This window comes from Diuraphis noxia, unplaced genomic scaffold (genome assembly GCF_037042655.1).
Source record: "Diuraphis noxia isolate RWA-SAM2 unplaced genomic scaffold, SU_Dnox_SAM2 contig0001, whole genome shotgun sequence".
Classification (NCBI taxonomy): domain Eukaryota; kingdom Metazoa; phylum Arthropoda; class Insecta; order Hemiptera; family Aphididae; genus Diuraphis; species Diuraphis noxia.
In genome coordinates, this window is record NW_028301711.1 from 31,890,807 (window position 1) to 31,907,738 (window position 16,932).

The window sequence follows — 16,932 nt, forward strand, 5'->3', positions numbered from 1 at the left end:
AAGATAATATAATAATGTTCGTGTATTTAATATAATTTGACAATTTAGTTTTAATTTTTTACTTCAAAGACTTGGAAGCATAAATATATTATTATATAGGTTTTAGGTATTAAATATGCATGCAGTTAGTTCAACATTCAGTATCTTGATTTAATTACTATTAAAGTTTATTTCATACTTCTTACACCAATATTCATATCAAGCATATTTTTTTTTTAATAAGAACCTTATACCTTTAGCTATTTAAACAATACAACTCCACATTGGAAAAATAATTTCATTAATTGCAACATTCCGCTTATAATTCTATTTTTACACTTTTAGAAGTAACATTGAAAATAATTTATAATTTAAAGAGTGTCATAAATATTTTCATCTTTAGCATACAAATATTTCCAACGATAATTAAAAATTAGGTTAACAAAAAAAAACTTATTATTAGCAATGATAGATTATACATAAAATAACAGATTTTTTTCTAGTAGTCAATTTTTGACAATAACTACATATCTAAAATATTATTTGATATTTAAATTTTCTATAATAAAAATTTCTAACACCCATTTGAACAATTAACATAAATATATTTGTACGTTATAACTTAAAATTAATTTATTATTAATAAACTAAATTAAATAAGAGAAATTAAACATATAAAATGATGTATTCATAGAGATAGTTATATACTTAAAACTAAATAACCATCATAATAAAGTATACTCAATAATGAGTCTGCTAAGTTTACTAATTGGATATCAAACTATTTATGTTGTTTGACAATAAAAACTAAATATTTTTCTAACATAACACAATAATCATATTTTAAAAGTATAATATTTCTACTTACACAATCACACAAACATTGGGTTAACTTATTCTGGATCAATGTTTTCTAACTTGGTATATCGTTAAAATTTAGTCAGCTTGTAAAATATCAAATATTTATGACCAAAATTGGTTTTCTCTTGAACGAAATAATTTAATTTTAAGAATAAATGATAGTGAAAAATGTGTTGTATGTCAGATAAAACAAATTAAAATTTAAAATTACAAAAAAAAATTGAAAAATTGAAAAAAGCTTAAAATAATCATACACAAATGTCTAAATGATAAATAAACAAAAATATAATAGCTAAACTGAAAAAAATGTGAGATAAATGTTATGAAATTATCAACAATATATAAAATCGCCTCAAAATTAAAAATCAAAATATCATATATTCATATTAATAAATACACAATTTTTAGATATTGTTTATCTTAATATATAAAAATTAATTCTATGTATAAAAAATTATTGTCATTGGGTATATTATAAGTCTTCTAAATATTAATAATACAATTAAAAATCAAATCTTTAATGAATATTTATTCAAATTAATATTCATAAAAAAAAAATAAAAAAAAATAGGTACATTGACATCAAACAATTAAGTAGTAACATCCACTCAGATTCTTAAGTTGTACAAATCATAAAAATATTACTTTGTCCAACTAATTCCTCCTTACGCCCCGTATCAATTTATCTAAAATAATTAACAAGGTAAATAACATATAATATAACTTATTAGTAATAAGATATATAAAATAACACATTCTAATCCATTAAAATTAATGTTAAATAAAATTTTCAAGAAACAATTCCTAAACATGCTAAAGAAAAAAAAATAGCAAAATTATCACAGACTATCAAAATATAAACACTTCACCTTTAAAGAAATAATATAAATTAATAATTATAGTGATAGTAATAACAATAGGTACTAAAATTAATCATGTTAAAATCTTTTGGAAAATAGGAGATATAATAAAGGATTGAGCAACGCAACAAAATTCAAGGTACATTTAGAATTACAATTACTAGTTGAATCCCAAATTTTTTATTATTTTATAATACTCTTATATATCCTAATGTTAGTGATGTCCATGGTTATGAAGATATGTTGTTAATTACTCGAAATGTTAATATTCTAAAACGAGTAAAATGATTGTTATTGGTCATAGCGATTAGATGTTTTAATTACCATCCATATTGGAAGCGTTAAATTTTTCTTTTACCACAGCTAAGGAAAATAATAAAAATTATTCAAATAGCAAATAAAAATAATATATTTTTAATAAAATCATTTATCACATAATTTTATTTTCATTACCATCATAATACTTTTTGAGACTCTCTAATTGTTGATTTCTTAACCAAATATGAGGTCGTTTGGATACAATATTTTCTATTGCTTGTTCAGGAGTCCAATTATGTTTCTAAAATGATTAATGATAAAAATAACAATGATGATAACCTTAAATTTCATTATAGATAATAAAAGCAATTAGAAAATACTTATTAGTAATTTATATACATACAGACATCAAATAACACCCCACAAGAGTAGCACTACGAGTACGGCCTGCCTTGCAATGGACATATACAGTGTTACCTTCTTTTGAAACTGATTCCATCACTGAAACGCCTTGAATTAATTTTTCATGCGATGGAGTCTCAAATATATCTTTTGTACTCAACTGACAATGTTCTACTCCCATTTTTTTCCATTCCTGAAATTAAAATATAACAAAAGTTAATTTTAAATATTTATAACATGTTTGGACATGATTTATAAATATGTAAAATATTATTTTGAATTTAATTTCATATAATGTAAGACACAGCGAGTATACTAGCTAATTGTGTATTAATTTGAAAACAATAAATTAGTAACAAGTAATACAGACAAAAGCAATAGCATAGCTGAAGTTCAATCTAGAATTGTGATTAAAATATCACCAATATAATTTCCAAGTGGGCATCTACCTATTGTCTTCTCAACTATGCCACAGGACAAAATTAATAACATTTAATATAAATATAATTAAATATAACTAATAAAATTATTAACATTTACAACATAGTAAGCTTTCACCACGACAAATTACTAAGCAGAAATTAACGAAACTCAAATTTATACCCATCTAAATAAATAAAATTATAATTCAATATTAATATCATTTGTTTGATATTATAAAAATGACGTAAATTAAAAGCTTATCAACTACGTATTTAAAAATTATCGTAAAATTACCAAATTTTCATTTTATATATTAACTAATATGGAAAGAATGTAACAAACATTTTAAGATTGAAATACTTTTAATGCATACAATTTGTAAAGGTTTAATTTAATAATCCTGAATTTACAATAATTTAAGTTTACCACTTTCAATAACTATCAAGTAAGTAACTATTTTTATTAATTTAATATTAGTGCATGTAATTTTTTTTAAACAATCTTTAAATTATAGTGCTTAAAGAATAAAAAACAATAGCCTAATGTTCACAATAACACAGAGCTATAAATATTTTTTATAAAAAAATCACAAAAAATCAAAAATATTTCCCTATATATATATAAAGATTAATAGAGTTGAATAAAATTTAACTTAACTAAAATCACATTTTGTACAAAATGTATTTTTATAAAAAATGTAATGATATAGATAATTAAGATAATTAAATTATTATAGGTACATTATGGGTACATTATGGTTTACGAGCAACATTTTTGAAAATACATATTAGCATATATTATTCAATATAAATATAAATAATTAATTGATGATTAATACATATAACCATTTATATTATAGATTACTTACATTGAAATCAAAATTTCTAAAAACTATAAGATACTTAAACGACAAATATAATATTACTAAACATATAAAATTATTAATATAATTTTATAAATATTATATTATATTAGATCTATCTAACATAAATTACAAAATATTGAAAAAAATTGTTTTAATTTTATTATTATTATTATATTTTTTAATTTAAAAATCAAAATAAATGGTTACAAATTAACAAGTTTAACAAATAGGTACCATTTTGATTAGCTACCTCCTGTAAGCTAAAATATTGTATTGAAGGTAAGGATTTAATACATTTACAGATAAAATAATATAACTAGGTAATTTCTTATAATAATAAGTACATTAATTTATCAATAAGATTATTTAAAAAAAAAAAAATAATAATAGAAACAGAAAAGAAAAAATGAACAAAATTTTAACATAAATAAATTAATAGTACATTAATGATACAATGTTTAAGCAATGGAAATACACTATTATATATATAAATAGCAGTTCAATAATTTACAATAAAAATATAATATTAAGACACATTATTGTTTAATTATTGATTGTACAAAACAGTATACAATTCAAAATAAAATAAATTAAATTTTTTTTATACTAATCGAAAATAGCATTATATTATTTAAATAGCTAAGTATGTGCATTTAAACATTCTGCATATTTTGAGAATTTTCTTTACTTTACATGTTAAGGCTGTTGAAGGGAACTTCTTTATAAAAAATATTGTACAACATTAGGTTTATTATACAGCAATTGTGGATTTATAGTTTAAAAATAAATCTGTGTTTATTCATATTTTTTAATAGCAACCTGATTCAATGACCAACATTCAAACAACATAGGGGAAAATAATACAATTTAATATTGTATTACTTTAAAACATTTTGGATTGAAAAAAGCTAACAAATTCAAATATAAAAGAAATACATCGATATACATATGATTCACAGGTATACTAGCTTTACTATCATTAAATTTTTAAGTGTATTAAAAATTAAAATTAAAAATGCGTGTGACATGTTCCAAAATTTAAATTTAAAATAATTCTCTTTCAAAAAACTACATAAAATACTGTTACCTTAAAATTTACATTATTTTGGTAAAATTATTCTATCTAATATTACAACTAAGAAAACTAAATGACTAAATGAGTACTACTCAACATACATTTGCTATGTTAGGTTTTGTAAAATGGATATAATACAAGCAGGTGAAAAATCCCTTAAACCATAAACCATAATTGAAAAACAATTCGAACAGTTATCAATAAATAAAATAAAAATTATTATAAATGAAAATATTAGTTGTACAAAATTAATTTGATGCTGTTACAAAACATTTTGAAAAAACATTTAATTATTAATATACATTCTATAAAGTGTTTTACGGTATGCTAACATATATTTTAAATTTTACAATAACAAGCAGAATATTTTTCTGGAAATAAAACAACAACAAAAAAATAATAAAAAATTTAAAATTAGTTGATTAGTTATAAGTTTATAATTTATAATAATTAGTTTAGTAACACAGTTACTCTGCAAAATGTTGAACCATTACTCAGCTCATTTTTAAAAACTTATAATTTATAAATAACAACATCACTATATATATATATATAATATCTATATATCTAATAATTAATTACTTATTCAAAAGTAGTGTCATGTCATTCTTTAAAGATCTCAAATTATGTGAATAAAATTAATATTTTCAAAATATTAGTTCTATAAAATGATGACTATTTAGTGTTAAAAGAATTACTGTATAAAAATATAGCCTAAATATGTGTATTTAACATTATAAATTAATTTTACATAAATAATGAACAAAATGCATAACAGTCATTACTATTGTTGTTTATCGAGAGTTATAACTTACATCTTATTTATAATATATTTTAAAACAAAAGTCAACAGAATAAATCATATTCTATTTAAAAAATACTAATAAACCTTTAATGAGTAATATGGTACAAGTAAAGGTATGTATAAGTAACAAGTAACAATTCGTGAGTTATTTACACAATAATTTAATTATTAATTAAAAAGTATATATATTTAGAATCATTAATTGACTTAATAAACATTTTATGATTATCTGCATCACTTGTTATACATTTTTAAGGATAGTTGACATATGAGGCCAAGTAATAAACTATACTTAATTGTGTATGATTTAACTTACATCTGGTTGGGGAGTGAAATGTTCCAATTCATACGATTCATTCAATGATATCACACATCTGACATTTTCTTCGTCAAATAACTATAAAACATATTATATTATTAATAATAAATAATAATTAAACTACATGAAAATTACAAATACACATTTATATATAATTGGTACACATATTGATAACAAAAACTAGATGTGAAATCAATAAATAAACATTGATGATATGAATATACTTAGTAAATAAAAGTATAATAATTTGAAATTGTCTATCCATCTAATTAATAATAGATAATACACTAAAGGAATATTTCTACAATAAATTACCAACATAAATACATACTTTTTGACTTATGTTCCTGAAAGGCAATGCTCCCAGTATAACATTTTCATCAATTCTATCATACCAGTTACGCTGTGTTACCTTTTCCATAAATACATTGTATAAAAGAGTTGGATAAAATGTGACACGGGCAAACATTGCTGAGTTTGGAAAGCGTAGAATCTGAAATTTAAAAAAAACAGAGTTGATGAAAAATTAAATTACTTATAATATATTTAATGAACTCAAAATTTCAAAAAAACTAAATTAATTTTTTTTACATTGACACTTAAATAGTATTTTAATGTATATTTCTGAAATAACAATTTTTAAAAAATATTGTTAAAATAATCAGTAAATAGTTGATTTTTAATTACTTAATATTCTATGACCTGCTAAACATTGTCAATATAGGTTTTACAATTATCATACTTTTGTTTATGATGTTCCATAAAATTATTATTGTATGAAATATACATTTAAATCTATCTTAAAATCTATAGGCATTAAGATATAGACTATAGACTTTTTAGATATCTATAACACCATAGATTTGCATAACTCATTCTATTAGGTATTTTAGAACACATGACATTATATATCTATTCTTTATAGTTTAATGTGGTAATAATTAGTAATAAGCCATTTTAAATAATATTTCCCGTATTATATTTTTTTTTTTTTAATTTAAGTTGTAAGAACTAAGTATTATATAAAATTACAAAAATGCCAATGTCATTAATTTAAGCACTACACATATAATACACTTCATAAACAACCGTTTAATATAACCATTTAATACTTTTTATAGTAAACACTAAGCAGATATTGCGTATACTAGTCGATAATCATCTTCAAAATAGTAAAATAAGTGACCTTCTAAGGTCTAAGTAACAACAAAAATAAATGAACAGTAATGTTCACATTAACAAACAAATATTTAAGTAATAAAAATAAATAAAATAGTAATAATTAAAATATTAATAGAATTATTATTATAATACAACTTGAATATTAAACATTTTTTAATTTAGTAGTTTTACTATTTAATACCAATATATTTTTTAAATTTATTTAATAAAAACTGGGAACTCGTTTCATAGCCCAGGATTATTTCAATCCATAACAATCAAAATATCTTGAATGATTTGTGGTTATAAGTCAATGATATTATTAGTTACTTTTAAATTTAAATATACTTATTTCAAACACTGATAATTTTATGTTTTTTGTTAAATATAATACAAAGAAATTAATTTAAAACATCCAGACATTAGAAATAATGCGAAGACTATACTTTTCTACTATCAAGGCAGTATATATGTTGCAGATACAAACCAAACTGATTCTTAAAGTTTTCTAAATTCTACTTGCAATGTGTGGCATAACAATTATTGCTAAAAATATGTTATTATAAATATTAATAGAATTATAAGATTATTCGAATCAAATAATAATAGTGACAGGTATTATTATAAAATTATAAAACTAAAATTTAATCATAAATTAAATAGTGAACATGTATAAAAATAACAAGTCTTCAAGTTCCCAGATCTAAATATGAATAAAGTAAAAGGTGAGAACATAACTCGTCAAAAGTTTTAGATAACATTTTAATTAATAATAATTATCTAGAAAACTATTATTCTTAAAAAAATGTTTAAATTCACATCGAAAGCTGCAAAGAAGATGAAATTTATTTTAAGTTTATTACATCTGTTGTAATATTGTGTCAGGTATATAAAATACAAGTATTTTAAATTTTGTATAAAAAGTAAACATAATATGTATTAGATTATTTATTTAATCTGTACAGAGAAGAAGATAATGACTTTCTTCAGAATAAAACTTAATGATAATAAGTTTTATAAGTATTTAAAGGCATTGTTTCATACGATTTGTAAACAACATTAATAACATTATATTGTAATCATTAATTATTATGCTATGTTTTGATCATAGTATTAGTCTTAGATAGTTAGATTGTGATGTAGTTCATTATAACTTGAAAATATATTTTTCATGTTTTGAAATAGAAATTTTTAACATTTACATTGTCAATACTGGTGACAACTTGCTAATTAGCATTTACATTTACATTTAGATGTTGTTATTAAATATAGTTTAGTTATATAATAGTAATATAATTTAAAATTTAATTTCTTAAGCAATAAGAATAGGTACCTATATAATGCAAAGATTCTCAAATTGTTAGACAAGTGTAAATTAAAAAAATACTCTCTATGTTTTTGACTTAAAACTGAGATTCCTAATTTTGAAGACGAGAATTTTTGACAACACAAGGGTTCTGTGGACAAAATGTTTGAAAATTGTTGATGTAATAAAATTAATCATAACTATAATTTTGATATTAATGTATAATATCACTAATAATAAATATTACTTATAAACTTTATTTTGACAAACATTTAAGAAAAAGCAAAATATACTAATTCAACAAGTTTAAACCACAGACATAAATTTAAATCTATATTATCTATTTTAAAGAGAATGAATTGTACAGACAAATATTAAATTAAAATCAAGTGTAATATACTCTATATCTAAATAAACGTTTCGTCCCACATTAATCTCGTCTGGAACTATAAAGTCAAACAGATATAATTATATATCCATTAAAATATAACAACTAACGAAATATGTATAACTGCCGCTTATATTCATTGAAATGACAAAAATTTAATTTAATTACAATACTACTTACATCAAATTAATTTTTCTTGAAAAAATAACAAATACCCAATTATTTCTCTGAGCGGTAGATATTTGATGTATTCGAAAGTGGACCAATCAGTAATGAACAATTTGGAAGACTATCTTGAAAAGTAGGACTGCGATATTCAATATTATTCAAAATGAACACTTTCGAATAAGACCTACTCCCCCCAGGAGAATAGTGTAATCGTCAATACGAATAAAAATTACTATCGTGTAGGCAGTACGCGACTAGTACATAAAATGTTACACTTACACATATGTTTCGCTTATCATTATAGCACTAGCCACAGAGCCAACACGACAACAAAATAATATTATGTCGGAAGACAGCAGCTGCTGCTGCTGCTGCTGTTGCAGACAACGCGTCGTTTCTCTTATCATTAAATTTCTATGGCTTGTTCGACGATTGGACGATGACAGCAACGAAATGATAACACGGAGGTAATTCTTGGCGTCATTATTATTTATTATTCAGACGCCAGCTACCCGATACATAATAACAGTGTTTCCTTATGATTGTGAATCTCAAAACTCAACAGAAACTTTAATCATTTTACTTGTATAAATAGTATTAAAAATATGATTATGAGACCTGTGTAGGTCCTGAGAGTTAAAAAAAAGGGGGACACTGAGTTGAGTTTTATAAATTAAGGTTAATTTTGAGTTAGAGAGTCCAGTGACGGCGTATTTATACCGGATTTTATTTTTATTTTTTTTTGGGGGGGGGATGTTAATTTTAAAAATTTTTTCATGTTGGTATTATTGGATATAACATATCGTACATTCTAATAGACTACTCATTTTTATTCATCTTATTATTTTTAAATTTGAATTTACATGTCACCCTAAGTTTTCTCATAATAAAAAAATAATTCTAAAAGTTTCCGGGGGGGTTTCATCTCCCAAATCCACCCCTCCTCCATGGTATAGTATGCCACTCGGTGAGTCTGTAATATTATTGTATACCACAGTGGCGCCGATCCCTATGTCCAGGTATTGCAGTTGCAATACCTATTAAGGGTGGGTGGGTGTAATAAGCCTACGAAACACACCAGCTAAAATTATTTTAATTTATGAAAGTTATAAATTATTTTATTTATAACATAGCTAACATTATGAATTAGGATAAACCATAAACCTAAACGCTAACAATTGAGTCATTTCCGGGGGGGGGGGGGGAGCTTCGGCCCACTATGCTACCGGTTTATATACTCTACTATCCCCCTAACACGGTCCTGCTGGCAATCTTTAAATGTACTTATAACTCTTAGTTATTAAAATTATAGATAGATGGGTGGAAAAAAATTGAGGGTCAGTCGCTCAACCTAATATAGGCGGGTGGGTCTTGGTTTGCAGGTATGCTTTGCAATACTTCTAAAAACTGACTTCAGCGCCACTGGTATACCAGGTGGAGCCCTTTCACAGTTTCACGATATATTGTGGTATACCTACACAGTACACAGACTGGGGGACGAGGTGGCCGAGTAGTCTACCGCGTCGGCTGTGGCTCAGCCGGACCGAGTTCGATCCTCGACCATCGGGTGGCATTTTTCTCCGGGCAAATCAAGACTCTGGCGACCGTTGACGGGTTGACGACGGGTTTTGAGAGGAGAAACTTATCATTTTTAATGGGCCAGTTGCTTATATTGTTCATGGATTTAATACACGGCCTGAGATATATATTAGTCCGTGGTGGTTTACAATATAACTAAAGTTACCTGCAGTAGGTACATGTATTTCGTAATTTCGTTAATATTGTAAATACGATTATAATATTATATTTTACATAATCAAAATATTTATTTCAATATTTGGACATTTTCCATGCTCAACGGCAACAAAGGTAAGTACATATTTTTTTTTTATATTATAAGTTGTCCAAAACCTGTTCGTGTGTGTTGCGTACCCATATGTTCCTTAGTACCTATCTGAGGAAAACAAATTTTGCACTCGACAAATGTATTATAAATTTATAACTTTATTATAATATTATACTATTTAAAAATTGTAGTTTAAATAAAAATTATCTTTAAAAAAATAAAATTCAGAACATACAATTCATTTTTTTTTCGTTTATTTCAGTAGAGTGTGCGGTCGTATAAGTCATGCCACCTACTTTATACTTATTATAGGTAAGTATTCTAAATGATTTCAGCTAGAAAACATTATATTTTCCTAATAACATAAATACGAGTATGTTATATTTACAACAAAGATACATACTATAAAGACACATAATATTACTATACAACAAGTTATGAAAGAAATAATTAATGTTTAATTTATAATTTAGTTATTGGTATTTAACATATACAAATACAATTCAATTAGTAATTAACGCATATTAAATTATATAAAAAAAAAATGTATGTATTAAACTACAATACATCAAAACAATTAAAAGATCAGTACAATTAATTAAATTTGCTTTATAAATGCTGTAAAATTGGTAATTTTCTGTTTTTATTTCTTTTTTCAGATACAAAATGTCTATTTAAAAATATAATAGAAGTATAAATTTTAAAACGAGAAAAAAACTTGAGAGTATTTAATCCTTATCAAAGTTGAGGCATGTATGTTAATAGCATTCTAATGATAAGTTTATCGCCTATTCCTACTTCAACAGACACAATAGAAAACTATTTATAAATTCTGATTCCAATTTGTAAAGATAATTATTAATATTATATTTTAAATGAATGATGTATTTTAGCTTTCCTGCTGCTGTCTCATCCGAAGAACGTTCTTTTAGTAAATTGAAACAAAACTATTTATAAGTTATTTACAAATATTTTTAAAATGTAAAATAAAATATAAATGCACTACGATAGCAACAAAACGATTAAATAATAAATTAATCGTGGGGAGGGGGGAATTTTTAAATTTTCCCTGAGTGCTGAATCACAACGGCATTTTATTTATTTTTACTATACATATAATATCTAAGGCTTCGACTACAAACATTATTGGTCACGTTTGGTGTGTTACATCATGAAGCTAATATAAAGATTTAGTTATATAAGTAGATACATAAATATTACGAAAAAGAAAATAATACGATGAAAGGCTTAGAAAATTTAAACTAAATAAAATTTACATTTTTTTACATAGATTGTAGGGTTATTTCTTAATAGGGTTAGATTTTCAAAAACTATAGCCCTCTCGAAACTGACTGTATTAAGTTGGTAATGTTGGTATGTATATGGCTGTTTAATGATGGAATAGTAACTATAATATATTAATATGCGCTTGTGAGTGGTATATTTTTAAGTTATTTATTTCGGATTGTCAAAAATTTTGACCCTCTATTAAAAACTCAAATGACGCCACTATATTTTTTCTCATCTAAATATTAATAGCCATTTATAGATTTTAATTTTTTAAACATTTAAATTATTTTTATTTGTATTATGTATGAAATAAATACAAAAATGATGTACAAATTATTTAATTTTAATATTTACGTACAGTGTTATTAGTGTTATTACTCAATGTGGGCATGTTTTGATCCATTTGCTTTCATAAAATATGATTTTAATATTAAAGTTAGATTATTTTTATAATGTAGCGAATGTAGGTATATATATTATGTGCACCACAATATTATATGATCATTACTATTATTTATTATTATGTTATTAAGATTTCTACTTTTTTTCCTTTTATATTTCTAAGGTAATTCCAAAGTTGAAATTAGTTAGGATTGTGTATTTAAAGATGGAATTGAGTTTCATATATTGTTGATCACATTCTTCTGTTTAAACTACATAAAAATATTATGTGTTCAAAAATTAATAAACCTTAATGATGAGATAAGTGAGACCACTTATTAGGTAAGATTATGTGAATGCTATCGAGAGCGATAAAACTGTTGACATTAAACGGCACGTGTGGTATTCTTTCCATCATATTTTTTTTGAAAAATTTTAATCAGTCTAAAATAATACAAAAACTGTGGATATTAATTATTAACCAAACAAAGTCCAACAATAGCCGGTTTAATCTCATTTACATACATAATATGATACTGATACATTAGAATCGAGAACTACAGACAATTTGCCCATACTATATTGTTATAATAACGCTAGTACCGGTGCCCACTGCCCACATTAAATGATGGAATCCATATTCCATTGAATAACGCATCATAATGTAAATAATAAAAAGAATGGGGTGGCGACCCCACTGCACGCCTGCCTAAAATGACACATTTATCAAATTTCAATGATACGCTAAAAATTTGAGAAAAATTATGCTATTCTTAAAATGTTGCTCTTGTAAAAAAATTCAAAAAAATAAACTATAAACATTTTAAAAGTTATAACATTCCTATATGTAAAATTGATTATGTTACTATATTATCATTATATTTATTATGTTCTATTTAGTGTACACAAACTTCGGGCACATGAAAAAATTGTCAAACCCTTGATTGCAAAAATATTTGTTATTGACCCAAATAAAGTTCGCCACCCCTGATACAGGTAATTACAAATTAACGATAATTTGTGTATAATATTTTAATTTAATTTGTAGTTATTACTTATAAGTACTTATTGCATATATTTATTAAACATTAATATATATTATTTTATTATTTATTATTACAGTGTTTTTTAATTTAAATTAATTTACATTCTTACGATATACAACTATAGTCTATAATATAATATTTTATGCTAATAAATGATTGATAACTATTTAAATTAATAAGAGGGTGAAAAATTCTTGTTTTGTTAATGATGGAATGTGGTTAAAGGAGTATTATAATAATTAATTTTTGGAGGGAAATAATAGTGGATAATCCGCGAACAAAAATGGTGTTTCCGAAATAGTAAATCGTATTCAATCAGTTTATATGTATTTTATAGCTACACATAATGTACGTACCTATAACAGTATATAATTAAAAATACAATCACTCAAAAAGCAGTAAAAGTTTGCATATAATAATTACATAAACGTCATTTATTTTTTTACCTATTGTGTCATATTATGCGCTTCATACGGGCTATTATAATGGGATTTAGTAAAAATTATTTTTCTCATTCTAGCTTGAAATCAAAAATATAAAACCAATTTAATCGTTTAAAATATGAAATTTAGACCGAGTAGACCAATGTTAAACACTCAAATCTCAAATAGTGAACTATGCTGATATTGTCATATTCCTTGTTGTCTATTTACTCTGCTTCTGTTTTGAATACTATTTAAAGAACAACCATGTAATTAAACTAAAAGTGTAAATTCCGTAAAGGTATATACTGGCTACAGTAGGTACATAACAAGCAATTATATCGATATGAATCTTGATTATAATTTTTCTGAAATTAATTTTATGAATAGAGCCTATTCTTTATCAACAATTTACTCAGACTAACTGCTGGACTTTGGCTCAGACAGCAATTTGTCTAAATTAATCATCTTTAAATAACTCAAATATTTGATTTAATGAACAAACATCGTAGGTATGTTAATATCGTTTCTGATTTCAATTCATATTGAACGTATATAACTATACCTATTATATTAGAATTCTATTCAGAATTGTTTTTAAATGTTTTAACATTATTGCTTTTAACTTTAGAACAATTAAATTTGTATAAATGTATACGCATACCTATATCACTGTTTTGGAATTTTTGACTTAATCAGCTATCGTTTTTACATATAATGTTATCGGGTCTCTGCGTTCCGGATTACGTTTATCTGTGATTTTAATAAATATGAAGATATGAAAAAAATTATACTAAAATAAAGATAGACAAGTGGTTATACTACAAACGCTATACTGTAGTAGTTGTTGAGTATGTCATTGTAATGAATGTTTTAGATTTGAATTCAGTGATAAATCATTGCGTTTAATGAGAGAGTTCAACCAAGTGTATTTTTACTAGGTACAATTTTAAATTTCGTTACTTTATAGATGGAGTAAATTGTACGACGCTGTACAAGCAGCAACAGTGTTGTCTACATGCAGTTTGCTCGTTCTCGTTCTACAAATACTCGCAGTGAGGTCTATATAACGTGACCATAATTTTTTTCCTTCAAAGCGGGACACCTGTACATTTAATAAGAAAACCATATAATTTTGCGTAAAATAACAATTTTAGATTCTGAACGAAGTGATGAATGTATTGATTTTACACTGATGTGTTTTTTTTTTTTATGTTTTTTTTTTTTGTGTCTGTGTACAGCATAACTAGTCGAAATAATGCTTCGATTTCTAACTTTGGGGGTGGTTTCCGATGTTAAATTGAAGATTAGTGTCAAAAGTAAACATTTTCCAACAGTTTTCAAAAAAATCGAGAAAAACAAAAAAAAAATGACAGAAAAACGGGAATTTTACGCAAAACCAGTTTTCGACCAAGTCGATATTTTTATATGGTTGTAATTCAAAAACTAATCACTGTAAATACTTGAAAGTTTCACCAAATGTTAATGTTAGTTATATATATATACAGTTTAATTTTCAAAAATTTTCCACTTTTTTTGAGTTATTTATAGACCACTGAAATTTTCGATTTTTTTTTGAAGTGTCGGTAAAAAAATGTTGGATGACCAAAAAAACTTGAAAATTTAATACACGGTTCCTTATGAGTTGTTATTATTGTAGCTTAAAAAAATTAAATATCGTAAGTCACAATTTTTTTTAATAAGCGTTTACAGTTCAAAATTTTACGAAATCTGTCGAAAACGCGAAAATTTGCAAGTAATTTTGAAGTTGAAAAATCATAAAATTTTTTGCGTTTATAACTAAGGATTAAAAATACAACACTAAGTTTTCCTTCAAGTAGCTATAGAGAAAACTCGAAGCATCATTATAGGAAAAATTTTAAGTGCGTTTGAATTTTAAATTTTTACGAAATAGCGTAACTATAACGATTTATCCTCAAACGAATTTAAATATTTGTTATTATTCAAAAAGTATAAGTCGCAGATACTTGAAAATTTTATCAGTTATTTAGATTGGCATTTTCTTTACATGATTTATTTAATTTTCAAAATATTTTGACTTTTTTTGAGATATTTATAGACGACTGAAATTTTCAATTTGTCTGAAAATTTTTTTTTTAAGTGTCGATAAAAATTTTTTTGCACTATCAAAATACTTGAAAATTTAATACAAAGTTCCTCATAAGTTATTCTTATAGTGATTAAAAAATTATAAAAATACATAGGTACGATTTTTTTTTATTAGCATTTGAAGTTCAAATATTGTCTTAATACGTAAAAATTACGGCAATTTTCAAATTATCTTAGATCGAAATTCATAAAAGTTTTTCTTTTTAATTTTAAGATTTGAGAATTTAATACAAGGATTATAATATATTTTTACAATAGCAGTTGAAAAATAAAATAAACGTATAACCACAATTTTTTTTTTACATGTATTCAAATTTTAATTTTGACAACATACGTAAAAATCACAAAAATTCGTAAATTATTTTATCCTAGAAATTCATAAAAAATTTTCCTTTTATACCTAAGATTTGAAAATTTAATACAAGGCTCTTAAAATATTTTTACAATAGAAGTTGAAAAATATAAGAAATGTATAGTCACATTTTTTTTTTATAAGCATTTACAATTCAAATTTTGACTAAATACATAAAAAATACGGCAATGTTCAAATCATCTTAGATCGAAATTCATAAAATTTTTTCTTTTTAATTCTAAGATTTGAGAATTTAATACAAGGCTCATAATATAGTTTTGCAATAGCAGTTGAAAAATAAAAGAAATATATAGCTACATTTTTTTTTTACATGCATTCAAATTTTAATTTTGACAACATACGTAAAAATCACGAAAATTCGCAAATTATTATAAGCTAGAAATTCAAAAAAAATTTTCTTTTTAAATCTAAGCTTTGAAAATTTAATACAAGATTCCTTACAAATTTGTCAATCTTTATCACAAAAAAAATGTCCACCGGAAATTAAATTTTTTTTTTTTTTTGTAAGGAGAACCCGCGGCAACATAGGCCATTGGGTGTGAGGATGAGGTACGGTAGGGATTATTTTTGTATG

The 16,932-nt window shown here is 24.0% G+C and overlaps 1 protein-coding gene across 3 annotated transcripts; it reads right to left on the minus strand.

The window, feature by feature from the left end:
- Positions 1 to 125: 125 nt before the first annotated feature.
- On the minus strand, positions 126 to 9,219 carry PTPMT1 (protein tyrosine phosphatase, mitochondrial 1). 3 transcript variants are annotated; one of them, XM_015511404.2, is made up of 7 exons: positions 8,883 to 9,219; positions 6,179 to 6,340; positions 5,845 to 5,925; positions 2,362 to 2,553; positions 2,154 to 2,259; positions 2,025 to 2,063; positions 126 to 1,526 (listed from the first exon to the last, which is right to left on the minus strand). In XM_015511404.2, the coding sequence occupies exons 2-7, from the start codon at positions 6,314 to 6,316 to the stop codon at positions 1,495 to 1,497; spliced, it is 588 nt and encodes a 195-aa protein (XP_015366890.1). In that variant the 5' UTR covers positions 6,317 to 6,340; positions 8,883 to 9,219; the 3' UTR covers positions 126 to 1,494. The 3 variants fall into 3 exon arrangements, with proteins under 3 accessions (XP_015366890.1, XP_015366891.1, XP_089073352.1); XM_015511405.2 differs by lacking the exon at positions 2,025 to 2,063 and having other exon boundaries at positions 8,883 to 9,217; XM_089217226.1 differs by having other exon boundaries at positions 126 to 2,063; positions 8,883 to 9,217.
- Positions 9,220 to 16,932: the final 7,713 nt, after the last annotated feature.

What these genes read in the sequence shown, in the direction of transcription:
- PTPMT1 (XM_015511404.2), bottom strand. Translation starts at nt 6,316, where the DNA reads ATGTTTGCCCGTGTCACATTTTATCCAACTCTTTTATACAATGTATTT. An exon ending in TCAGGAACATAAGTCAAAAA is followed by an intron (nt 5,926 to 6,178) that starts GTATGTATTTAT and finishes TATGTTTTATAG; the next exon opens with TTATTTGACGAAGAAAATGT. An exon ending in TGGGGTGTTATTTGATGTCT is followed by an intron (nt 2,260 to 2,361) that starts GTATGTATATAA and finishes TAATCATTTTAG; the next exon opens with AAACATAATTGGACTCCTGA.